This window comes from Chenopodium album, chromosome 24 (genome assembly GCF_948465745.1).
Source record: "Chenopodium album chromosome 24, dcCheAlbu1.1, whole genome shotgun sequence".
Taxonomy (NCBI): Eukaryota; Viridiplantae; Streptophyta; class Magnoliopsida; order Caryophyllales; family Amaranthaceae; genus Chenopodium; species Chenopodium album.
The window spans coordinates 9,835,921-9,862,704 of record NC_137857.1 but is presented as its reverse complement, the minus strand read 5'-3'; the positions used below and the strand labels follow the sequence as shown (position 1 = coordinate 9,862,704).

Genomic DNA, 26,784 nt, shown 5'->3' with positions numbered 1-26,784 from the left:
CAATGCCCCTTCTTCTTGCAGTAAAAGCATTCACTCTCACTTGCAGCCTTGGGTTTTGGATTCGCCTTAGGCATTTCAGGAGCCTTGGCAACTTGCTTGCCCTTGCTCTTGGCACTAGCCTTTTACCCCTTCTTCTTGAACCCCTTTCCCTTTTGGATCATAAGAACTTCCTTCTTAGGTTCCTTAGGGATTTGTTTCTCAGCACTAACCAGCATTGCATGCAATTGATTCATAGTCTTTGCATTGGCAGTCATATTAAAATTCATGATAAACTGGTTGAAACTTTCTGGAAGTGAGTGGAGAATGATGTCTGTTGCCAAATCATCACTATATCGGTACCCCAGTTTCTCCATACTTTGAATTAGGCCGATCATTTTGAAAACATGATCATGAACTGTGGTACCCTTCTCCATTCTACAATCCAGAATCTCACGATGAAGCTCATACCTTTCAACTCTAGCTTGTTTCTTAAACAATGCTTTGAGTTCTTCCATGATTGAATAGGCATCCTGGTCCTCAAAACGCTTTTAAAGACTAGGTTCCATGGTAGCAATCATTAAGCAAGTGATAGGCATAGCTCTATCATGAGCTTCCTTGTGCTTCTTGATCTCTGCCGCAGTTGGATTTTCTGGCAGAGGTCTTGGCAATGGGGTATCAATGACATCCTCCTTACCTTCAGATTTCAGAACAAGCCTTAGCATTCTTTCCCAGTTGGAAAAGTTTTCCCCTGTCAACCTATCCTTCTCAAGGAATGGTCGCAAATTGTAAACGTTGCTGTCATTGTTATTACGGCTACCCATCTATGTCAAAATAAGGCAAAGTTTAATAATTATGTTTAATAAATTAAAGTACCATAAAACGCATTCATTTGGTAACTTTAAAACACTTTATTCAATGATTAAATGATCCCAATTGAATTTTAAGTGATTCCAAGATCCTTTATTTGTGCAATAATTGACCGAACTGAGGCCCTACCATCAATCATTACATTTTCAAGGTGAGTAAACTCTTTACTGATTACAACTCTTGTAACTCTTGGTTGAATAATTAACCATCACATGTTCAATTATTACCCTTAGCTTTAAGGTTCTAAACGCTTTAGGTAACCTTGTTGAGTATAACCAATTATAATTGTAGAATGGGTCCTACCCCCACTTCCCCAAGATATATTATGACGCTCTGCTGAGGCCGACCCATCATAAACGATCGAAGGTTTCGTCGGGTTTTTAATTGGAAAAGCTGCGTCAATATTACTGGGATCTAGATTTATTATGTTGTGATTATTTAGTGAACTCTAGCGCATCATCAATCAACATAAATAAACCTAAACATGCATAATCAACTAATGTAATAAAATAAACATGATGTAGTATGGCCCCTTAGTCCTAAGAAAACTAGAAATGAAAAAATGCTCCCACTTGAATCATCATGGATCTTCATCCACCTTGCTCCTTTGGGCCTTCACTTCATGGGCTTCTTTTGGGCTAACACCATTTAAATAACTATTCTATTTACATTAAATAAAAGTTATAAAAATACTTAACGGTACGCAGACCGTATTTAGATTACAAAAATACATCACGATGCGCAGATCGTATTTAAGAATCTATGGGTCATACTAGTCTATATATAGCAACATAATATCATATATTAGAAAAGTGTCATATAATAAATCACTCAACATGCTTGTCTAAACTACAACATCGAATGTTCATAATAAAGTCAACGCATTTCCTAAAATATCTTATATTTTAATTATAACTAGATAATATCATATATTATTCATGACGGTTCATAAAATATCATATATTTAATTTAGTCATGAGATAGAATCAAATCATATTTTAACCTAGAAAGATAAATCATATTTAATCTTCCATGATTATCCTAACTAATTTAGGAGATTCTATCCTAATTACTAGCCAATCAAATAATTTTAAAATCAATTACATCCTAATCTAATTATGGGATAATCACATTATTTAAATCAATTATTATCGTTTTGGAATATGCTCAGAATATCCTAATCAATCTTATCCATAATTAACCACTTTAATATAGGATAATTACTAATTTAACAACTTAAATATGGATAATATTAAATATAACAACTTTTGAATATTTGATTTTATCCTAAAATAAAAGATTTTATCCAAATAAAACCAATTTTATCTTTTAAAATAAAAGATCATATTTTCAAAATATTTTAACTTATCCAAAATAAAACTGATTTTATCCCAAAATAATTCATAATTATCTTGAAATAATTTTTCCAAAAACAGTTTTTTTTTTTTTTTTTTTTTTTTTTTTTTTTTTGAAAAACCGTGACTGCACGGTTGCTGGCCACCGTGGTTGGCTAGCCGGAGCTAGCCACAGTGGCTGGCCGCTTCACAACAGCCACTGCCGCAAGGCAGCAGCAACCAGCAGCAGAGGCAGCCACGGCAGCAGCGTGCAACGTTTGCACAGCTGCTGCCTCAACCACTAAGACCGCCGCCCTCCCCTTCCCCTCCCTCTTGGACCGCCACCTGGTCGGTAGTTGCCGACCAAAATAATTTTTTTTTGCTGTTAATTTAATTAAAATAACATTTATCCTAATTAAATTAAATCAGTCCATAAGATTAAAATTAAATCACATTCAACTTTATAATTAGGGTTTATCATAAAATTAATCCCAATTTAATTCTAACTTTTAAAATTAAATCTATGATCATACATAAAACATTTTTATGCATAAATCAATCAAATTAAAATTATGAAACATAAAACAAATCGAATTAAAACAAAATCAAGCACAAAATCATATTTTTAGGGCTTGGAATTTTCGGAAATTCGAAATTAGGGTTAGGGGTTCGAAAAATTCGAACAATTTTAGGGCATAATTTGGTCCTCTTCATGGCTATTTGAGCATACTTAAATCGCATTTAATCGATTCCAAAAGTTTAATCATATTAAATATAACAATTGAACCATAATTAAATTAATTTCTCCCTCTTAATTGATTATAAAATTAACGTGGACATCAAATAATCGTATTATTAAGATCTAGCGCGTTCATGCGAGAGGCTAACTGATACCACTGTAGGAGTTTATAGGTACTACGCAGTGGAAATAAAATGAATCATATTCAATAAAGTACCTAATCCCAAGAATCACATGCATAACACACATGACACATAATCATACCTTTGAAGCGTAAATTCCACGAAGCTATTCGACAGACAAATCAGGGAGAGAATAGAGCCCCAAGTGTTGCTCCTCTACTTAGTCCACGAGATTCGAACGAGCCATCCACCAATACTAGATTGGTCGAGTGATTGAGGAAAACCGCGATCACCACCTTTTCGGACAACCGACCACCGCACGAACCACCATCACCACGAGACACCACCGTGCGCCGGGGAGGAGGAGAAAGCCGTGAGAGAGAGGACTTTGAGAGGGGTTGGGTTTCGTGTTTGCTAATTCGAGTTTGATCAAAAGATCAGTAAACTGCTTACTTGCAAACCTAGGCACCTAGTCTATTTATAATCCCATTATAATTAGACTAGTGCACGAAGCCCAAAAGCCTCTTAAAGCCCCTACATGGCCAGCCACCTAGAGTGATGAGGCCCATGATGGGCCTCGTCCTCTAATGCTCGATCTAGCCCCTTTGTGTGATCTTATAGGATCCGTCCAATTGGGCTTTGGCCTATTTTACTAGTCCAAAGATCGTAAGTACCTCTAGCTATGGCAAAACGACGACCCAAATGTCCGGACTTAATTTTCTCCATAATTTGATCCAATTATATATCTAGTAATTGCACACGACGAAGACATAACTCCTTCAGAAAGGTCCGTCAATTTCAGACCCTACCCAGACGGTTATGACCCTTAGAGACATTGAGACGCTAAATAGTAGTTTCAAAGTGTTCCAAGACAGTCATCCGATAGGGAAAGGATGGGTCATTGAAGTGCCCCCTTAAGAGGCGACGGTCACCTGGGATGACGACATAGAAAATGCGGATAATTACTTCGGCTGCTACGAGGCGGCGTTTACAGCCGATGTACGTTTTCCCCTCCATAGAGGGATTAGCTAGAGCAATCTTGAGGGGGTATGAGCTTGGTGTCTGGTAGCTCACTCCCAACTCGTGGGTGAACATACTATGCTATATTGCCGCCTGTGAGTTTCACAATGTGACGCCTAGCTTTGAGGCGTTTGCTCATATGCATTACATGAGCCGCGCCCCAGGCGACTTAGAAGCATGGTATACTTTAACCACCCTCCTGAAATACATGATATCACTTGAGAAAGTGTGTAAATGGAGCGACTGGAAGGAGAAGTTTTATTTCGTCTACTCTCCAACACTTGTTTATTATTTATGATGATTGTCTAACCAGTTGACTTGCCCTTTTGCAGCTGTTGCTTTAGAAATGTTGGATCCTAACAAAACGCCTGCCAAACCGACTGCCCAGGTCCGAAAGGAGCTTCTGGAGCAAAGTAAGGCTGTGGCAGCCAACAGGAGTGGGGTAAGCTCTGTCTGACCCATTAGCTTGTAAGATTTCTCTTTTCTGTCTGCTGAGCTAAATGAGCCGGTTGTCCAATTTCAGGGTGATAACAAAGGGGTGCCCCGGTCGATTACCAAAATGCTCAAACGGACTCGAGCGGATGACTCCAAGAAAATCCCTGTCAAGACAACGAAGACTCAGGCCACCCTGTCAGTAACTGAGAAGAGAGCTACAATTGCGGGCAAAATCCCATCTGCGTTGAGGACTCTAAGCGAGAGTGCTAAGATTGCCAGCAAAGAGTCGGGTGTCTCTGAGACGCCGAAGGGTAGCAAGCTACCCGGTACTGCATCCGAATCTGCAGCAGCTAAAGGCCTTGGGAACCCTTAATCTGGAGCCCAAGGTATGACTAATCCCGAACTCCCATGGCTGTTTGACTACTTAGTGCGTGTAAAATCTCAGACTTCGCAATCTAGAGATTCGCCTGGCAGTCTACACAATATCGGTGCTGCCTGTAGACATCTACTTTTGGCCTTCTGTCCCGATAGGGAGTACAATGACGATAAATAAAGCCATCTTCGTGTTCGATCAATGTGAAGAATGCTTATGGATGACTGGTTAAACCGTAAAGACACAAAAAAGACTAGCCTAACCCAAAAACAAATGCAAACAAGGTCCAATTAACTAAGCCCGATCATAATAAGGCTTGAGAGAGGCTGAGTGCATACTAGGCATCAAGATCTATAGGGATAGGTCAAAGAGAATGATAGGAATGAGTCAAAGTACTTACGTCGATAAGGTACTAACTCGATTCCAAATGGAAGGAGCCAAGAAAGGGCACCTACCCATGTCACATGGCATAACCTTAAGCAAGAAGCAGTGTCCAAAGACACCTGATGAGCGAGAAAGGATGAGTCGTATTCCATATGCTTCGCTTATTGGATCGATCATGTATGCCATGATATGTACTAGGCCAGATGTATTGTATGACTTGAGTGCTACGAGCCGATACCAATCAGACCCAGGAGAGGCGCATTTGACTGCGGCCAAGAATATTCTGAAGTACCTGAAAAGGAAAAAGGATAAATTCCTGGTCTATGGCGGTAAAGATGAATTGGTTGTTGAGGGATATACCGACGCAAGCTTCCAGACAGACAGAGACGACTTCAAGTCACAATCCGGATATATATTCTGTCTCAATGGAGAAGCGTTTAGTTGGAAAAGTGCAAAGCAAAGCACAACCACTAATTCTACAACTGAAGCTGAGTACTTGGCAGCATCTGAGGTAGCCAAGGAGGCAGTTTGGATTCATAAGTTCATTAGGGAACTTGGTGTTGTACCCTCCATTAAGGGTCTAATAGACCTCTATTGTGACAACAATGGAGCTATTGCTCAGGCTAGAGAGCCACGAGAACATCGGAAGGTCAAACATGTCCAGAGGCGATTTCACATGATTTGAGAATGGAAGTCAGAGGGTGAAATCAGAATTTGCAAAGTGGGAACGGATGATAATGTAGTCGATCCACTCACTAACCTTTGTCTCAAGTGAAGCACAACAAACACATTGAGGCAATGGGAATTAAACATGTCGCGAACTGGCTTTGATTTCCATATTATAGTGTTTTAATTAAATTTTGGACAATGTTAATGTAAAGCACTATGATGAACCATTCAGTTTTTGGAGTAATTAAAATTTTCATGCAATTTAAATCACTATGTGATTTAGAATTAAATAATGAGTCCATTCGATTTTAATAAATATTCAAAATAGGGTATCAAGTCAATGGCTTGAATAAAGAAACACCTATTAAGTGAACATTGAATATTTTAATCGAAAATTATCCTAATCAAGGTCATTTATTTGTGGACGATTAATGAGCATTAGAGATTAGTGTATAGTATGATTTATAACACCGTTTCTTGTGCTATGAGGATATAAATCATTTGCACAGGTATTGATTTAGAACCAAACTGGATCGACCTATGAGAATACTTTAAGAGATTTAAAAATCGTCATAAGTATTTTTCTCATTATTACTATCGGAACTCTTTTCCTTGACCATGAGTAGTGGGAGGTCTCTTGTTTGAGTACTAGTCCGTTTTTGGTATCCGTCAAATGTCTGCCATAACTGGAGATTATAACGACAGATATCAGGCGGCTAGGTCCTCTTAGTAAGAGAAGCTACATTACAAGACTGGGAATGTCCCCCTACTAATAATATGGAACATGTCTTGTTGTTTACAAGGCCTCTGGAAGAGCGAGACTGTGAAAATGCATGGCCGTGCTCAGATGGATTTTAGAAATCATCTGCTTATTGACAGTCGAACTCGAATTTCGAGAAACACTTCGGGACGTAACAGGGATGACAAGTAATCTTACTCTGTAGTTCATGAGGAGACATGAAGAGACATAAGAAAGGGGCTATACACTAAATGCACACTTGTCCGGAAGGACAAGTGGAAGATTGAAAGGAATGGTGTCCTTCGAACAAGTGTATTATTCTGATAGCGGGTTCAGAATTATTAGAAAGCTAATATGTTCAGTAAGGTCAAGTGATCGGAATGCCTGGGTGGAGGCCGCTTCCGATTAGTAATATTAATACAATTAATATTACAGCTTAATCTTGACTGAACCTTCTAGTCACACCCAAGCAAAATATACGAACCGACTCGACGAATTAATTCGGACGAAATTAATTCGTCGCCTGAGTGTTAAATATTTAGACGTCGGTAATTCGAGCTTGGAGCGTCGAAACCGAGCGTCTGAAGTCGAGTCAAAAATAATAAAAGACGAGACGCGCAAAATAATAATAAATCAACCATATTCCCAAAATACCCCCAGCATCAGAGTGCCCCGAGCACCCGAATACTAGGGGGAAAAATGTCCAAGCATAGGTGGCTAGCAAGCGCACCAAGCCGAGCCTAGCATAGCTGGCTGGTGCGTGCTAGCGCACCATGTTAGCAGCCACAAGCTAGCAGCAGCTAGCAGCCGCATGCACATGGTGCGTGCAGCAGCTAGCTGCCGCAAGCTAGGCGTGCTAGCAGCGCACGCACTAGTAACGCACGCATAAGCAGCAGCCCGCACCAAGCGTGCGAGGCTTGCACGCGCAGCAGCAGCCCGCATCTTGGTGCGGGGCTGGGCTCGTGGCTGGGCCATAGGGCCGGTCATATAAGGGAAGCATGAGGAATATGGAAGCAAGTGAGTGAGGGACATGTGGCACAAGGAGAGTATTGAGTGGGGAGCAAGTATGGTCCTCTACTTTCCATGTGGTCCTCACCACCTTTTTCACATGGTAGCCACTTGTAGATTTTTTATTAGTTTGCAATTTTAATTTAATTTAGCTTTAAATTAATTTGTGGAATTTCATGATCCTACATTGATGGAATAGAAATTCCCACTCATACTTTCCTCTATAAATACCAACCTTGGGAATTGGAGTAAAGTGCTTGAGTGGGAGTTAGAAAGAGCATTGGATTTTAGCAAAAACTCTTAAACTCCATTAACACTTGGGTTTTGGTCGGACCTTGCTAACTCCAAGGTAACAGACCTAAAAAGTCGTGTTCGGCCTTTGTGGGTGGATACCGTTGGAGGCGCGGCATTTGCGGTGCTTAAGGCGACTTTCAAATAAGAGCCCGTTTGAGAGGGCAAAGCTCGCTTCAAGGGTATGATTCGTTCTTCCTTTTCTCGTGTTTATTAGTTATGCTTTATGGTTTTATTAATTACGAATGGTTCCTTCGGTCCGGGTCGTTTCCGCGGTAAGTTGGACTCACCAAACCCCAACAAAGTGATCAGCCAACAATTATATAATTCAATTATAATCTTTATTTAACGCAAGATACTATGTAGAATTGATTAATTAATTATTTTAAAGGTGATCAAACAACACTAGTTGATTGATTAGGATTCTTTTAAACATGAAAATAAATGTGATTTAACTAAGTGCTCGGGAATTTACCACTTCTCTTTGCTAGATCTCCGTTTAGAACGCTTATGGACTCCTTCTTATTGGGGAACCTCCACCGTATTAACCAAATATCAAAAGGGTGAGTGTTTAGGACAAAAGGGCTAGGTTGCACAAGTTCACAAGTATTCTGCCAGAATTTTAGGTTATTTTCTGTCTGTTTAAGCCTCAGTTTAAGCTCTTATTAATAGGGAATGATTAGTTTTAGGGTTACGAGCATTCTGCCGCAGCAGGGGTCACACGCAACTAAATGAGTTGCGCGCGGCATCCCAACGCAAGTGAATTGGTTGCACTTCTATGGAAAGCGCAACTATTTTTCTTGCACGCGGCATTATGGTAAGATTCGATTTTATATTTTTCGTATAATTCTGAACCTTCTGCAACGCAACTCTGGAGGTTGCGCTAGGTGTCGTGCGCAACTGAATTAATTGCGCGCGCCAGCCCAGCGCAGCTGATTGAGATGCGCGCGGCTTTTCCTGCGGCACTAGATTTTAACCTAGGCGCTCCTAAATCCGTCATTATTGAGTTTTAAGCACGGGCTTAAGCCTAATTATGATCGGGTTTAGTTAGTTGGACCTCACTTTAGCCTTATTCTTTTATTCGGGCTAGTCTTTTGTGTTTTTTGGCTTAACCAATTATCCATAAGTTTTCTTCACTTCGATCCAACACGGAGATGGTTTTATTTATCGTCATTGTACTTCCTGTCGGGACAGGAGGCCAAATGTAGATGTCTAGTTAAGGCTTTGTTTGGTTCATTCATTGTTAGTAAAAGGAAAGAAGAGAAAGGAAAGGAGAGGAAAAGAAATTAAAGGAGGAGAAGGGAAAATAAGGAGATGTTATTTCTAATGTTTGGTTAATGAAAGGAAGAGAAAGGAAATATGCTTTTTTTTCTCTTTCCAGTGAAATTCCTCTAATTTTTGAAGCAAAGAAAAACTGAAAATTTGTAAAGAGGCTTTCCTTTAACTTCCCTTCTTTTTTTTTTAAATTCTCATGTCATTCATCAAACCAAACATGAGAACATATTAAAAGCTATTCCTTTCTTTTCTTTTCCAGCCAAATCCCTTCAACTAAAAAAGGCCTAAGGGGTTCGGTCAAGGGTTACTTGTGAGGTTCGGTCAGGCTAGGGGTTACTCATCAGGGGTTATATACTTGAGGGGTTCGGTCAGGGTTACTCAGTCAAGGGTTATATACTTGACAGGTTACTCGGTCAGGGGTTACTCAAGGGTTTATCCGGTCAAGGATTACTTAAGGGGTTAAGTCAAGAGTTGCTCATGCAGTCAAGGGTCATATACTTGAGGTTGAGGGGTTACTCGGTGAGGGTTACTCGGTAAGGAGTTACTTGAGGGGTTACTCGGTAAAAGATACTCAAGGGTTTATCCGGTCATGGGTTACTTAAGGGGTTCGGTCAGGGGTTCGTTATTCGGTCAGAGGTTACTTGAGGGGTTACTCGGTCAGGGGTGACTCAAAGGTTACTTAGTCAAGGGTTATATACTTGAGGAGTTCGGTCAAGAATTATGTACTTGAGGGGTTACTCAAGGGTTTATCTAGTCAAGGGTTACTTAAGGGGTTTGATCAGGGGTTACTCGGTCAGAGGTTACACGGTGAGGGGTTACTCGAGGTTTACTTGGTCAGGTATTACTCGAGGAGTTTGATTTGGGGTTACTCGGTCAGGAGTAACTCGAGTAACCCCGGCCACACGGTGTGGCTAGCAATACAAAAAAACTTCCCATTTTAAAGTAGTATATCATTATTTTGAGAGGTGAAAAATTTTATGATTAAAATACCTATGTAATTAAATTCATTAGTACTCATTAAATCGTTTTATCTTTAAAATTTTGTTAAATGAATATAAATTAAGATTTGTAAGCCGTGCATCGCAAAGGTACTATGCTAGTACATTAATTATTTGAAAGCAAAATACATTTACTAACATCCATGTAGAGTTTAAAAATACCAATAGATTGTTGGTGTACATACTCGTGATTGAGACTACACTTGATTGGGAGGACCCGTGTTCGATTCCCCGCAACATTAATCGGGAGGTGACTGGAACCTAACCACCCAAGTTTGATAAATAGTGTGAAAAGACCGCAAGCTAAAGCCTTTCTATAAATAATAATAATTAAACTTAATTACTAATAATCATAATTCCACAAGCTCCCAGATTCACCAACTTCATAATCATCATCAAGCCAGTAATGATCATCAGTCATGCTTAATCGAGGCGGGCTAACCATCATTGCTCCCGCCATATCCACAAGCAAATTCGGCATATTTAAGAACTCCTCCATATCTAATATCCCTTGTTTTTCAGCTTTTTCCAACTCCAAATCATCCTTAACTTTATTTTCTCTTTCCTGCTTCATAGCTGCGGCAGCAGCTGCAGCATTCCTGATATCTGCAGGAGAAGAAGAATTCGGAACCGGGTACCACAGTACATCCTCAGGAAAATTCAACACGGCCTCGCTCCCTTTAAGAGCTAGGGCAGCAACGTCATAAGCAGCTGCTGCCATTTCGGCAGTATGCCATGTGCCGAGCCATATCCGTGTTGTTTTCCTTGGTTCTCGAATTTCCGACACCCATTTACCTCTCCGGGGACGTATCCCCCTGTACAAGGGGTGCTTCCCCGTCGGAGACACAGATGGCATTGACGACGGCCCTGCACCTGCCATTGTATGTAGTAATGGCAGTTCGTTGCTGATTAAGGGTGTTTTTTTTATGACCTTAACGTTGGATGATTCAGTATAGTATATGGTCGGCCATAAGTGTAATACATATACTACTACGACAACACCTAGCTATATCTTATTAATAGTGACTGGTTTTTTGGATTATTTCTAGTTGAAAAATAAATAAATAAGGTATAAAAGTTTGATATAATTAATTCAATGACAATTACAATTTACATCCTTGGGAAATAAGAGGTCAAGGCGTGGGAAATTCGCGTAAGTATTACTAGATAGATCATCATAACATTATAATTTAAAAAGTTTATTTTTGATTTTGAATTTTGCATGGTGCTTGTTGGAAAACATAAGGTAATAAGGTATTAGCTTTTTGGTTTTTTTTAAATTTTTTTTAAAACTCTTTTTTTTTTTTTTTATAGTTGTAACAGTTTGACTTTTATACTATTCATGTATTTCACTTTGAGTAGTTTTGACGATTTATACTTGGGTAAAAATATACAAATGTGGGATCATGTTAAATTTGTCTTAATTTGTACAATTTTAAAATTTATAATTTTTTACATATTGGTAAACAAAGATATTAACGATTGAAAACATACATCGACAAGCGTGAAAAGAGAAGTGTTGCAACTATTAAAAAAACAGAGGAAGTATTAGCTAATTAAAATCGAGGGTTTAAAAAAAATTAAAATTCTAGGATATTTGATGTAGATCAAAACAAGGAAAGTACACAGATTAATTAAGAATGAATTATACGTTTATATATCTTATGTGATTATAATATTAAAATTCATTAAATAGCACATTCTATATGTAATTTTCTACAAAAGATTGGTAACAATGCAGGATTATGTTTAATGAGATAAGTTATAAACACACGAGAGTATTTAGCAATAAGTGATAATAACTTGTATGTAGCCTTTCGTGTTTTGGTTTAAACTACTACCTCCATTAATTATGATCACTCAAATCATAGAATCTCAATCCCAACTCCCAATATTTATAAGTGTGAACTCTCACAATTAAAATTGTCTCTCAAATTTAAGATCCCACAAATAGAAGGATGACGCAAATAGTCCTCACAATGGATCTGAAACACTGTTCCGATCGAAAATAAAAAAATTTATGTGAACCATCAGACTCCTCACAATTTTACGAAATTATGTAAATAACGGAATCACCTATTATCAGTTCGTCGGAAAAATTTTGGATCAAATCTGGCTCTGATACCATGTTAAATATTCTATTAATAATAATCCTCTGTATTTGTCATTGATCAACATCAGCCTCATACAATATTTATAGTTAGTTATACTTGGAGGACAAGGCCAAATAAATTGAGATAAGTCACAACATCAAAATATATTTTAAGGTATCTTTTCACAATATTCACAATATTATCATCTCCTAAAATATATCCCAATAGATTTAAAATATTTCAAAGTTGCAACTAATATTTAACGGAAGTTGTATTAACTGTTTGATTCAAACCCTTTAACAAATGAATTAAACTCTTCAATATAAAAAATAAATCAGTACAACACTTGATAATTGATTTCATACAATTAATATATATGTAATAAAAATATAATTTATAATTGTTTAGTATCAGTGGCGGATCTAGAGGGGTACATAGAGTTACAACTGTACCCCCATTCCGCGGAAAAAAAAAAAAAAAAAAAAAAAAAACTGATACAAAAAGAGACCGCCTATATCTAATAGGCGGTCTCTTAGGTACTGTTATCTACTTGCCACAACAACAGCGCGCCTCTTTTGTACAAGTATTAAATTCTAAGAGACCGCCTATTTTAAAACTGGTCTCAGGCGATCTCTTAGATGATATATATTCCACAGTAGTGCTTTTGAACAAAGAGACCTGTTGTTACAATAACAGATCTCTTATGTTATATTGTTTATTTTCAACGCCAGATTTGTACTTTTGATCAAAGAGAAATATTGTTACCATAACAAGTTTCTTAGACAATCTCTTTTTAATAATATATTTCGTTACTCAATTGTAAGTCTTGTTGTTGGAAGATAGGGTGTATAGTACACGCAAATACTAATACAATAGTTAAATGTTTTATTAACTCAAAATTTAGTTAAGAAAAAATTATTACGTTCCACATATTACTTTGTATTTTGTAAATTTTTTTATTAAACTTTACTTTCGTACCCCCATTACCCAAATCCTGGATCCGCCACTGTTTAGTATGTTTGAAATTTTTATAGTAACAATAATGACAAATTAGTAACACTTACTAATAAAATAACAAAATATAGTACGGTTAAGATTGCCCAATTTCATCAAAATTTCGAAAATATATCAATATAGATATCTATAGAAAGATTATTATTGAAAAATAAAGTTTTTGGTTTTTTATTATAATATTTTGATTAATAGTTTGTAAAATATCGCCAAATGAAGTATTATTCGAATCTTAAAATAAACATCTCTCCTCATTAATGACACTCATTATGACATTTATTCTAGTAACAAAATTATTTGGCAACAATGAAATTTATCCAGCCTTTTTCTGGTAAATGGCGCCAAAAACCAAAAATGTTTCCTTCTCAATTTTCCCTCTCATTTTTTAGTTAATGATGAGTTGTCAATTTTAAAGTGGTGTTGTATGTTTGGTCCACATACAAGCAATTGTATGTGTATCACCTCCCGTATCCATAATTATGATTAATCACCCATCAACTTATTAATTTAGGTCTAATCAAAGAAAACAGTCTTGTTAAACCATTCTTAGTGTTCATGTGATTTATTCTCAATCCTCTTTTAGGTTGTGGGTGTTTTGGTATTTGATAATTGTGTGCTCATTCTTTCTAGGTAGGGATCTGGTTTTGTTGGTTTTACCTTTTTTTTTTTTTTTTTTTAATCAAACGAGGCAAAGCCAAGAAGGAAGAAAGACAGCAAAAACACCAAAACTACAAGCTACAAACGCAAAGAAAATGAGGAATGAGGAGATGGAAGGGTGGTGAATCCCTCCATCTCCCCCCCCCCCATGTGATGGGGGTTCGATTCCTCATAGCCCCCTTTCCTGTGATAGGAAGGGGGGCCCCTCCCCGTAGTTTACCGTAAAAAAAAAAAAAAAAAAAAAAAAAAAAAAACAACGCAAAGAAAATAAACACCTAGGGAGGTACTAGGCGTGGGAAATTCACACCCCTAGCATCCTCTTCTAAATTAATTTGTGTAGAGGAAGGCTCATATAATTAAGAACCATCGCATCCTCTATATAAGAACTCAATCTTATATAAGAATCAATCTCAGCCCTTTATCAGTTTTAATCTAACCATCTAAAATGATCTTTAGTAATGGTATTTCTATAATTTTGAGGAGTTCGTATTTAGAATATAGAAAAAAATTTAAAACATAGGTAAAATTTTAGAACATACTACCTCCGTTTCTTTTTAGTTGACACGTATTCCTTTTTAGGATGTTTTTTTTAGTTGATACGTTTCCTTTTGAGGTAACATTTTTACCTTGTATTTACATGCTACCCCACTTGTCTTTTCATTCTCTCTCACTCTGTCTCCTCTCCTTAATATGTGTGCCTAAATCAAACGCGTCAACTAAATAGAAACGGAGGAAGTATATAAGTAGAAAAAAATTAGAACAAATTTAGAACATAAGAAAGAAGATAGCAAAATTTAGAACATAAGCGAACAAAAATTTAGAACATAAGAAAAATAATTTAGTACATAAGTTGAATAGATAATTTATAGCATAAAAAAGTTTATAATATAAGCTAAAAAAATAATTTAGAACATTAGAACAAATTTAGAACATAGGATGAAAAAATAAATTTAGAACATAGGGACAATTTTGAACATAAGCTAAAAATTATTTTAAAACTTAAGAAATTATTTAGAACATAAGTTAGAAAAAAAATTAGAATATGTGAAAAACTTTAGAACATAAACAGAAAAAATTTAGAATGTAAGAAAAATTTTAGAACATAAGGTGTTCTTACATAATAAAGGGTTCTTATATAACGATGGGTTCTTACTGGATCCCTCCCCTATATATAGTATACTCCTTAATAAAATTTTGTCTAACAATAATAAAAAAAAAACTTAATTTTAAAATATGGGTTCGTTGGTATCATTGTGGTTTTCAGTTTTTTTTTAAGTCATATGATACTAGGGATTCCAATTTCCAATGTGCACAATGCGCGCGGTATAGTTAGCTTTGAGAAGAAGAATTATGACTGATGTTCTTTATGTCCTATGCATGTTTGTATAATATTTTAGAAGAACTATTTACATATATAGACGATAAATATGTTGGATGTTGTGTAGTTTTGCAATTGTCTAACTTTTAAACTTTAGTTGAACTACTTTAATTTAGTGATTATAAAAATGTATATTATTGAGTTCAATGTAGAAATATAAATATCTAATAAGTTCTAATTAGGAAAATTAATATAAAAGAAATAGAGAGAAATATTGATTTAAATATTGAAATAAACATTACTCATACTTTTTAAATCAATTTGGGGAAATCAAGAGACATTTATAAAGACTTTTGAAATCAAATGGGGCAAATATGTAAAATAACATTTTCTAGTTATATATATGTATAATATGTATATATGTATATATACGTATATATGTATAGATATATACATATATACATATATACATATATATATATACATATATATATACATATATATATATATACATATACATATATACATATACATATACATATACATATACATATATATATATATATATGTATATATATATATGTATATGTGTATATATATATATATATATATATATATATATATATATATATATATATATATATATATATATATATATATATATATATATATATATATATATATATATAATATGGAAAATAAATAATGCTCCATAAATTTAAATATGGGGTATATTTTAATGGGCTTAGCTAGGTTAGATCCCATGTCATGCACATTGATCTATAGTTATAGATTTTTTTTGCTTTAATTAAATTATAGAGTGAGATGTTGGTTTGATATTTGCATTTTTAATTGTAACTTCTAATGCACAACTAAAAAAAAAGTAGACAAAATTCTGAGTAATATTTTTTTTCTCGTTGTGAAGATGATCACAAGTTATTTTCAGAATATGATTTCTTGGATTTATAGTGTTCCAAGGTTTTTAAGAAAGATTTGTGAAATCTTTTTATTTTAAATATAATAATTAATACGCAATAATATGGAATATGCATTAAAAAACAAAATTATAAGTATTATTTTTGTAAATATTTTGTTTCATTAATCAATAGATTTTTGTTTTTACAGAAAAAAAAGGAAAAATAACTATTACAAAATGTCATTTTTTGGGCATGAAATACATACATATGATTTTATAGTAAGTAAAAATATCTAAATGTTCATGAAAATTATCATGGTAACTTGTTTGCATTTTTTTTTTTTTGTTGATGATATATACAAAGTATTTCAATAATTACTTCGCAATATATATGAAAGGATTCTTTGAAATATATAATCACTATTTGACTAAGGTATGTTCAGTTCAGCTTAATTTCAGTTCAGTTCAGTTTAGCTCCAATCAGTTCAATTCAGTTTAACTCCAATCGGTTTAGCTCCCAATTTCCTTCTCTCATAAAATATTCATTTCAGCTTTATTCAGTTCAGCTCATTTCATTTCAGCTCCATCGGTCAATTCAGTTCAGCTCCAATCAGTTCAGTTTAGTTCAATTCAATTTTACTAAGTTCAGTAAATGTGAACAGACCCTAATACCTTTTGCATATATATTATGATGAAATGTTTGATTACTATCTTAACCAAATTTATTACTCGTATATATTAAGTAAGGAGCATCAAATGTAGTGATTATTTCCTATACGGAGTAATATAGTATTGTTGGAATATTTTAGTTTCCTTTCAAAGAAATATAGTATCATCAAGGTCAATATTTTTTATTTTGTCAAAAAAAAAATAATTCACAAGGATACACTAAGAGATGACATGTATCATTGCTGGTGAATCTTTTAGTATATAAGTTATTGATGATTTCTAACACCCACTTTCCTGATTCTGAATCTGCCACTAGATTTGCATATTGAAACATTTATAAACTATACACCAGATTTATTATAAATCCTCAAAGTAAGTATCATTTTGAGATTAATTCCTCTTTCTTTTTTTATTTACGTGGTATTTTTGATAAGTGCATACAATTTATTTATTTTTTTGTAGGGAGAAAAAAATTTCAATAATAAAATATAGCTAAAAGACACATACAAACAACTCCAAGGACCTTGAACTAATTATATTTTAGATTCGATTAATGATGTCTCAATGAAAAAAAGAGGAAAATTCTTAATGGTGACCCTCAAGTGTAACACTGAAATGATCACCCTCATTTATTTCAATTATACAAAATGACCATCATTAAGTATTTATTGTCACTTATAACCTTCTTTCACTAAATGCATGGTTAATTTAAACTAACTATGGTTAGTTTTTTTATATTAAAATAAAGAAAAAACTTATAATAAAAAATAAAACCACCAACACCCACACCACCACCTCCAAACCTGCTAGCCCCCTTCACTAGCTAGCACGACCTTCCCCAGGAGGAACCATGAACCTTCCCCGACCATCGCCTCTCCTCCCTCTTTGTCCTCTAACAACACTGAAACCCACCAACGCACACAAATTGAACACCGACCCGATTTTGATTGTAGGTTGTGGTTTTAATTTTGGGTTAGGAGGGATTCTGTGTCGGGTCTAAGTTTAGGGGAGAGTGGTCCGAATCCGGATGGCTTGTAAAAGGAGACAGAGGGAGGTGCGGCGAGTGACCTTAGTGTGGGTCGAAGGAGAGAGAGGGAGGGTCGTGGGTCTGGTGGGTATTTGGTTGGGGTGAGGAGCTGGTGGTGGCAACTGGATGAGGGTTAGGTGGAGGCACAGGTGGTGGTGGTGGCGGTGGCTAGAAAGGGTGACGATGAAGGTGGCTAGTGAAGGTGATTGGGTGGTTTTTTTTTTTTGGGTTTTCTTTTTTTATAAAAAAACAAAAAAATCAATTTTTCTATCAAATAAGACTCATTAATGTCGTAACTATAATAAATTTCTTAATGAAGGTCATCTTGTATAATTGAAAAAAAGAGTTACCATTTCAACGTTACACAAGTTGGGGTTACCGTTGAGAATTTCCTTAAGAAAAAACTTCATCTATAGTAATTCCAGCTATGAGTTTGTAATAATTCGACTTGAAATCCACAAATGTATATTCGCTTAGGTGAAACCGTGAAAATATTCGTACGATCTTCTAAATACTTACGGATATTATGTAACTTGCCTAGACGTTCAATCCATCCCAAATGAACAAACAAAGAAATTAAACACATTAGAAGGTTCACCATCTAAGAATGGATTTACTTATTTATTACTCCCTCCATCCCTTTTTTACATTCCTGTTTGTAAAATTACACGGGAATTAGGAACTAATAAAATAACAAATAACAATAAAATAAAACACAATGGGAAGTACAAAACATTAAATGATATCTTTGAGTAAAACAAAAATAGATTAATATTTAATGATGCCATGTCATCAATCATTTGTAAAAAAAAAGGACCAATAACATGCTCCTATTGGAAAATTAAGAACCAATCATATTCACCTAAATTTAGGCACAAGGATTCTAAAGGAGGAGTGAGAATAGGAAAGTAAGAGTGAGAAAATAAGCAGAAAGACTTGCGTGGACCCGAGGTCTATACACACGCAACTGACATTATATTAAACATAGTGACCCTTATTTTTAACATAGTAATCTTATTTTTAACATAGTAACCTTTATTAAAACTATTACAACGTTTAATAATATTATGAACTTGAAATACGACGCTATTACCCTAATTTTAACATAGCGGCTTTTATTATTCATATTGATCAGCATACAAAATATTTCATTAAAAAAAACTAACCAATTAGGCCTATATATTACCAAAATGACTTTTATTTCAACATAGTGATGACCTTTTTTTTATTTATAGTGACCCTTTTTTTTATTAATAAAACAATCATAGTTTCACTCATGTTAGTAGTCCACAATAAATTAGTGTGAACCAGGTCCATTTAAGAATTTGTAGAAAACAAGAGTGAACATTAATTACAAAACAAAACAAGGGATAAATTGAGGATATTTGGAAAAAAAAAAAATACTTACTAAAAAAAAGGAGGAATGTAATTTTGGAATATCCAAAAAGAAAACCAGGAATGTGAAAAAGGGGAAGGAGGGAGTAGCAATTAAAAAAAAAATGTTTTTTGATGGGTGCCTAGAATTGAGGAAAATATTAACTTGATTTGGTCCCTTTTGGATCGGATCCATCCCAATTCAACTTATATAATTAATGTTGAAAGTTCTCATTCATTGAATGATTTGAATTTATATTTGGCTGAATAACTACACCAATATTAAATTCGTGAAATCGTTTTCAAGGACATGATGACAAAATACAAAATAAAATTGCTACCGAGTTTTTTTTTTTTTTTTTCCTAGCACCTTTACGATAAAATTTTGATATTAGCATTATGATACGAAGTCACAACTCACAAGTTAGCATATTTAAGTAACAATTTTGAGAGTTTTTTATAAAAAAAAATAAAAAAATTTAATTTTTTTTTTTTTTTTAAAAAACTAAATTAGGTCCCATGCCATACACGGTAATTTCACTGTACTTTAGGGATGGAGGGAGTAAAAAAAATAACACTTTATTTAAAATAACATAGTGGATAAAATACAATTACAACATATTTATTCAATAGAAACATACTAAAATTATTTATAAACTATGTATTACATGTTTTTATTAAAACCCACTAAGACAATTCTCAAAGTAGATTAGGTCAATGTAAAACCCACTAAGACCCACTAAGACAATTTTTCCCCTATATAAACTCATACATTGCTTATTTTGATAATTTGCTGAGAATATAATAAATAAAGCATAAATAGTTGAAGATAAAAAGATAAAATTATATTATTTTTGTCTAAAAAATACTTCGTATGCAATAAGCAGGATTGTAGGAAGATTCATTATAATAGAAATATTTCGTAATTTTTAATAAAAAGTACTAAAAAAACAAAATAAGCATATAAAATAATACTAATAATATAGATTTGCAATTTCTTAATAAAAAGTACTAAAAAAAAAAAACAATTAAAGCATATAAGATAATACTAACAATAATAATAATAATTAAAGATACTTATAGATTTGCAACAATATTATGACATTAATATAATATTAAAATTCTCAAAGAAGTTTTTGCAATAAGAAAGGAGTGGTTTGGAGGGAAAATAACAACACCAGGAAATGACACGTGTCAGTGTCATTTCCTGGTGTCTGTTATAGTATTATGTTACTGATAAGGAGTAAGAATTTGAGGAGATGACAATGTGGATCGAGGAAACCCCTGGTATTTCTGCTGCTGTATCAGTTGATCTTTTATGTTTTATAATCATCAATAACATAATACTAAAACAGACACCAAGAATGACACATGTAGTCATTTCTTGGTGCTGTCATTTTCCCTTCAAAACCATCTCCATCTTCTTTTGTCAAAAACTTTTTAGAAAATATTTATATAATATAATAACATAATACTAAAACAGACACCAAGAATGACACATGTAGTCATTTCTTGGTGCTGTCATTTTCCCTTCAAAACCATCTCCATCTTCTTTTGTCAAAAACTTTGTTATTGGCTTTTCTTATATATTCTATATATATACAATCAACTAAAATTTTATTCTCAGTATATTATAATTTGTATCTTTTCTTGCCAAAATCTTATAAGAGAATATTTGTATAATATGATTTCCAATTCGGTCATTTTTTTAGGTAATCCGTAATCATGCCTTTTTATTTAATGAGATGCATTTTATATTGTGTTGGGAAAAATAAACTAATGTAACAATTTTCTTTTCCCCAAAAAATTACAAGATCAATTTAACTATTAGCTTAACTTCATTTCCTCTATTTAATCTCATTTTATCATATCACGTCCCTATTTTGTTTGTTTTTCTTTTTCACTTCATACATATCATTGAATCAAGGAGAATTATTGACTAAAGTATCAAACATTATTATTGTTGTAGTAAGTTACGTATTGATTTTAAAACTATATCAATAATATACAACTGTAATTTACACAAAATTAAATTTTTAGTTAAATCCTTGTATCGCACGGGCAATAATCTAGTTAATAAATTAATGTGTGCCTCGTTCTTGTTATAAAAATATACTCGATAATGCTAGTACAAATTAGTTTAATAACATATGACAAATTTATTCGTAATTTTTTTAGAACAAATTTATACGTCAGTTAGTATTATTATTGTAGGATTATTCTTTTATGGTTTTATATTTAAGCCCCAATCTTTCACCAAAAAAACTAAAAAAATATTTAAGCCCCAATCAACATCTTTTAAATCTCTTTTTGTACTGCCGGATGCACATATTCCATAACATTTTTTTTTATTAATTACGGAGTATATTGTTTTCATAGAACAAGAATGATTTTTATTCTTTATTATTGTTTAGGGTTTGTTCTGATTTTCTAAACTGAGCTAAACTGAACTGAACTTATTGAAGCTGAACTGAATATTTTATGATAGGAGGACATTAGGAACTGAACTGAACTTAAGATGAAGAAAACAGACCCTACTTGTATAATCTTTATTATGACAAGATTATAAGCTTGATTATGACAAGATTATATATATCTATATATATACTACGTATATATATTTTTTTTATTCTTCATCATACTTTGTTATGACAAGTTTTTTTTTTAATTTTTTTTTTTTAACACAAGAATTGTGTACACTGCATTAGTGAATTAAATTTCCTATTCTATGTGGTGGAAAATAAGTTAAAAAAAACAATGGAAACGCTACAGAAAAACAAAATTCTAGTCGATGCTCTTTTATGGGTTATGTCTTATGTGCCTATGGCATATGATTCCCTGGCCAGCTTCACGACAAAAAGGTGTAATTGCCCAACAAATATTTACGACTACGTTTTCTATTATTGCCTGGATGACTTATTTTCATATTTTTATGTATGGACGAAGTAGTTGTGGACTTGTGGGAGAACGTGTTGTGTGCGTGCCCACCAAAATTTGTACACGTAAATTTAAGCGTTTTTTTTTTTTTTTTTTTTTTTTTTGAGTTCATCTTTTTGTCACCTCGTCGGCTCGTCCTAACCTATTTCTGTTTAAGTGTTTTTTTTTTTTTTTAAAAGGACCTATTTTTGTTAAGTCAGAAGTAACTGATTATAAAAGCACATATATCATTTACAATAGCTGAGTCAATTCTATCATTTTTTTTTTGACAAGACGAACTAAAAAAAGAAAACACAACAACAAACAGAAAAAAACTAGAAAGACCACATCAACAGTTGACGCTGACGCGCTTGAGTTGCCAACCAATGAGCAGGAGCCACCCACTGTCGAGGAACCTTCTGAATAACACAAGACGAAAACCGAGAAACCAAACTCCTGATATCTTGCAACAGCCATAAACAAGAAATATCCCGACACCCGTCATTACTGAGGAAACATAACAAGGACGAGCAGTCCGTATAAATCAGCAAGTGTCGAAAACCACGACGATCTGCTGCCTGTAAAGCCCAAAAACAAGCCTTCAATTCTAACTAAAAGGCCGAAGATGAAAGGAAAGCTCTAGAACCTCCCCCTAGAACTGTATCAGAATGTGGAGATCTAAAAATCCAACCAGCCCCTGCAGCATTATCACGGGAGTTGTAAGCACCATCGATCAAAAGAGAGACATCAGCAGAAGAATCTGAAGATCCCATGAGAGAACATGACGAAAGAGTAGGGTGCCTGATAGCGCCAGAGGCGACTCTAGTAAGACGAGCAGAGGCCCCAAAATCATCGACCGCAGAACTTCGAGAAACCCAGTCTTGCATAATATGAAGAATTACAGTAGGAGAAATAACAGCATAACGAAAAATTTTGTGATTCCGAGCTATCCAAATGGCCCAAAAGAAAGAGACTACGGTAATCAACGTGTCCCAAAGCTTATTTTGCCGCAACTGAGAAATCAAACCCGCAAACCAGACATAAAAAGGAACGTCCCGCCGAATGACAATAGACGAAAGCAGAGGAACAGACGACCAGATGTCCGAAACAAAGGAGCAATCTCGAAACAGATGATCAACCGATTCATGAGAACTAAGACAAAGAACACAAATAGTCTCTACTGGGATCCCTCGCTGCTGCAGAACACCATTGAGAGGAAGTGCATTATGAAGGAGCTTCCAACAGAATAATTGTAACTTTGGCAAAAGCGGCAAACCCCAGAAAGCCTTCCACCATGAAGAAGGTAAGGGAGATCCCCTAGAGAAGTAGTCAAGACGACGTAACAGCATGGCGTAGGCTGATTTAGTAGAAAAAACCCCATCCTTAGAATTTTTCCAGTATACAAAATCATCCATCGGTCTTCTCGGGCGCTCAAGGGCGAGAATACGACCAGCTGTAGAGGAGTCAAACAGCTGATGAACCCGAGATGTATGCCATGCGTAGGAACGTGGATTTATGATAGAAGAAACATGAGACGGGAGAGGCGTCTCACAATTATCACGAAACCTGATCGAATCTCCAGGAACCCAAGAGTCCTGGAGAATGTGAACCTGAGACCCGGAACCAACTATCCAGGCTGCACCTTCAGCTAACACAGCAAAACCCTGTAAAAGGCCTTGACACCCCCAAGAGGATCCTGGAATTCTCCTAGTCTGAAAGATACGGAGAGAAGGATACCGAGCTGAGAGAGTTCTAGAAACAAGAAGCTGAGGATTATGATGAATACGCCAGCATTGTCTAGCCAACAGAACCAAATTGAAAGAGTGAAGCTGACGAATTCCTAATCCACCTAGCCCTTTTGGAAGATGCAAAAGGGTAGAAGAACGCAGAGCCAACCCTCGGGAACGATGGTCCGATCTCCACCAGAAGCGAGCCAAAAGACCATCCACTTTGGAACAGATAGACAAGGGAACTTTAAAAATGGAGAGAATATGATTAAAAGAAGCCACCAGAACAGAGTTGATGATAACCAATTTAGCCGCAGACGAAAGACCCAAGGAGGCAAAAGCCGACAAACGCTGAACCACCTTATCAATCAGGAAACCGAAATCTGCAACCTTACTACGACCTAATTCCACCGGGACACCCAAATAAGAACCCAGTGTAGACTTACATTGAAGCTTCAAACTCCGGCTCAGAAAATCTCTGTAGTCTGTCGGAGTGTTAGGGCTAAACTTAACAAAGGATTTCTGAAGATTAATCACTTGTCCGGATAAGGAGCAAAACTCCTAGAGAAGAGCCATAAGATTTTCACAAGCTTCAGGAGAAACTTGCAAAAATAATAGAGAATCATCAGCGAAGAACAAGTGAGAAATAGCAGGAGCGTTCTGAGAAATACAAATACCCTTAAGAAGAGAAGCCCGCTCAGCCCTTCGAATCATAGCCGACAGAACCTCCATACATAGAACAAACAGATAGGATGACAGGGGATCACCCTGTCGGAGACCACACTGAGGGAAAAAAGTCGGAAGGGGATTACCATTAACCAAAACTTGATAGGAAACCGTTGAGACGCACTGACGAATAATGTGAATCCAATAAGGAGGAAAACCATAGGCCTGGAGCAAACGAAACAGAAAATCCCAATTTACCCTATCATAAGCTTTGTTCATATCTAACTTAAGAGCAGCAAAAAACTTCTTTTTAGCTTTCGACTTGTTCATAAAAGAAAGAACTTCATGCGCAATCAGGGCATTATCCGAAAGAAGCCTCCCTGGAACAAAAGCATTCTGATAATCTGCAACCAAAGTAGGTAACACCTGACGAATCCGACTAATAAGGCATTTAGCCACACACTTATAGATGACATTACAAAGACCAATCGGACGGAATTGAGAAATAAACTCCAGATTATCCACCTTCGGTAGTAAAGTCAAAAAAGTGCGATTCCAGTCCTTCAGCATATAGCCATGAACAAAGAAATGCTGAACCGCTACCACCACCGATTGACCAACCAACTGCCATGAAGATTTAAAAAAGGCAGACGGGAAGCCATCAGGCCCAGGAGATTTACCGTCATCAATACTAAAAATAGCAGTTCGAATTTCTTCCGAGGTAAAAGGCTCCATAAGAAACGCTATCTGAGCAGAGGAGAGAGAGGGAAGACAAAGACTATCCCACCAATCTGTATCAAAGGTAGAAACTTCAGGAGACACTGAATACAGCTCTTTATAAAAGTCTAGCGTTATTAAACTTATTTGAGCAGTATCCTGATGCCAACAACCAGAGGAATCTCTAAGACCCAAAATCTTATTCCTTCGTTTACGAGATTGAACCTTAGAGAACAAAAGGCGAGAATGTGAATCTCCTAAAGCATCCCACTTAGTCTTAGCACGTTGCTGCCAGAAAATATAAGCCGCCTGTGTTTCAGCTATCCTCTCATTCTTAGTAGAGATGAACAAGCACCGGTCTGCACGGGAGCAAAGAGATTGCGAAGCTTGTTGAATGTCAAAGACAAGCTGTTTCCAGTTAATACCCCAAGCTTTTTATGGGAAATACACCAAGCGAGAAGACGATCCCGAGCAACAGAGAGCTTCCGAGATAAGGCGAACATGGGAGAGCCAGGAAAGAACATGGAGAACACAGAAGCTATAATGTTGTGAATGGCTGGAGCTGACAAACACCAGTTCTCCACCCGATAGGGATGTTTACTGAAGTCAGAATCTGCAGAATCGGACAGGATAACAGCAGCATGGTCCGGAAATAAGATGGGCTGGTGCAAAAGCTTAGTATCCGAGTAATTAGTAAACCAAGTGGAAGAGCCATAAGCCCGATCTAGACGTTCAAAAATAGGATCCGAATCTAATCTGTTATTAGTCCAGGTATAACGAGGACCAAAAAAAGGAACGTCTACCAAGTCCAAACCTATCCTCCAATTCATAAAGTCCAATTGTCCCGGAATCGAGAAATTACCCCCTAATTTGTCCGAACTATATTCCACTTGATTAAAGTCCCCAATAATCACCACATTTGAAATTGTTTCCAGTAAATTACTAATCAAGTACAAAATCTCCAAGTGATTAGTAATATGAGGCGAGCCATACACAAACATTACATGTTTTATTTCATCTCCTTGCACTAATTTACAAAGATATAAATTTTGTGAAGCATATACAGGGACTAAACTAAACGCCGAAAACCAACATATGAACAAACCACCACTAAGACCAACAGCATCTATACCACAACAACCCAAAAAAGGTAAAGATGCTAACTTTTGAGCTACATTATCTACAGACGCCATTGTCTCCAAAAGACAAACTAGATCCAAACTATGAGAGTGGACTAAGGTAGTAATATAAGGAATTTTAGGGGAGTCCGCTTGTCCTAAGCCCCTACAATTCCAAAGAGCAACTCTCATCCAGAATTTGGTGACCTTTCACGGGAGGTCACCGATCCCTCAGATGAAACCGGAGAAGAAGAACAAACATCACCCTTACGCTTCTTGTAAGGGAGGAAACAAGGAAGGCAAGTAGAGTCCCAAGAATGCTGCTGCTGCTCATCAGGTAAA

At 35.5% G+C, this 26,784-nt stretch overlaps 2 protein-coding genes across 2 annotated transcripts; both read right to left on the bottom strand.

The window, feature by feature from the left end:
• Nucleotides 1-10,576: 10,576 nt before the first annotated feature.
• Nucleotides 10,577-11,113, bottom strand: LOC145610533 (ethylene-responsive transcription factor ERF026-like). Its single transcript, XM_081665854.1, has one exon. The coding sequence runs from the start codon at nt 11,111-11,113 to the stop codon at nt 10,577-10,579; it is 537 nt and encodes a 178-aa protein (XP_081521980.1).
• An 11,436-nt stretch (nt 11,114-22,549) lies between these two features.
• Nucleotides 22,550-26,517, bottom strand: LOC145610532 (uncharacterized). Its single transcript, XM_081665853.1, has 4 exons — nt 25,773-26,517; nt 24,545-25,683; nt 22,874-24,502; nt 22,550-22,792 (listed from the first exon to the last, which is right to left on the bottom strand). Exons 1-4 carry the CDS (start codon nt 26,515-26,517, stop codon nt 22,550-22,552), a joined length of 3,756 nt encoding a protein of 1,251 aa, XP_081521979.1.
• Between the last annotated feature and the right edge of the window lie 267 nt (nt 26,518-26,784).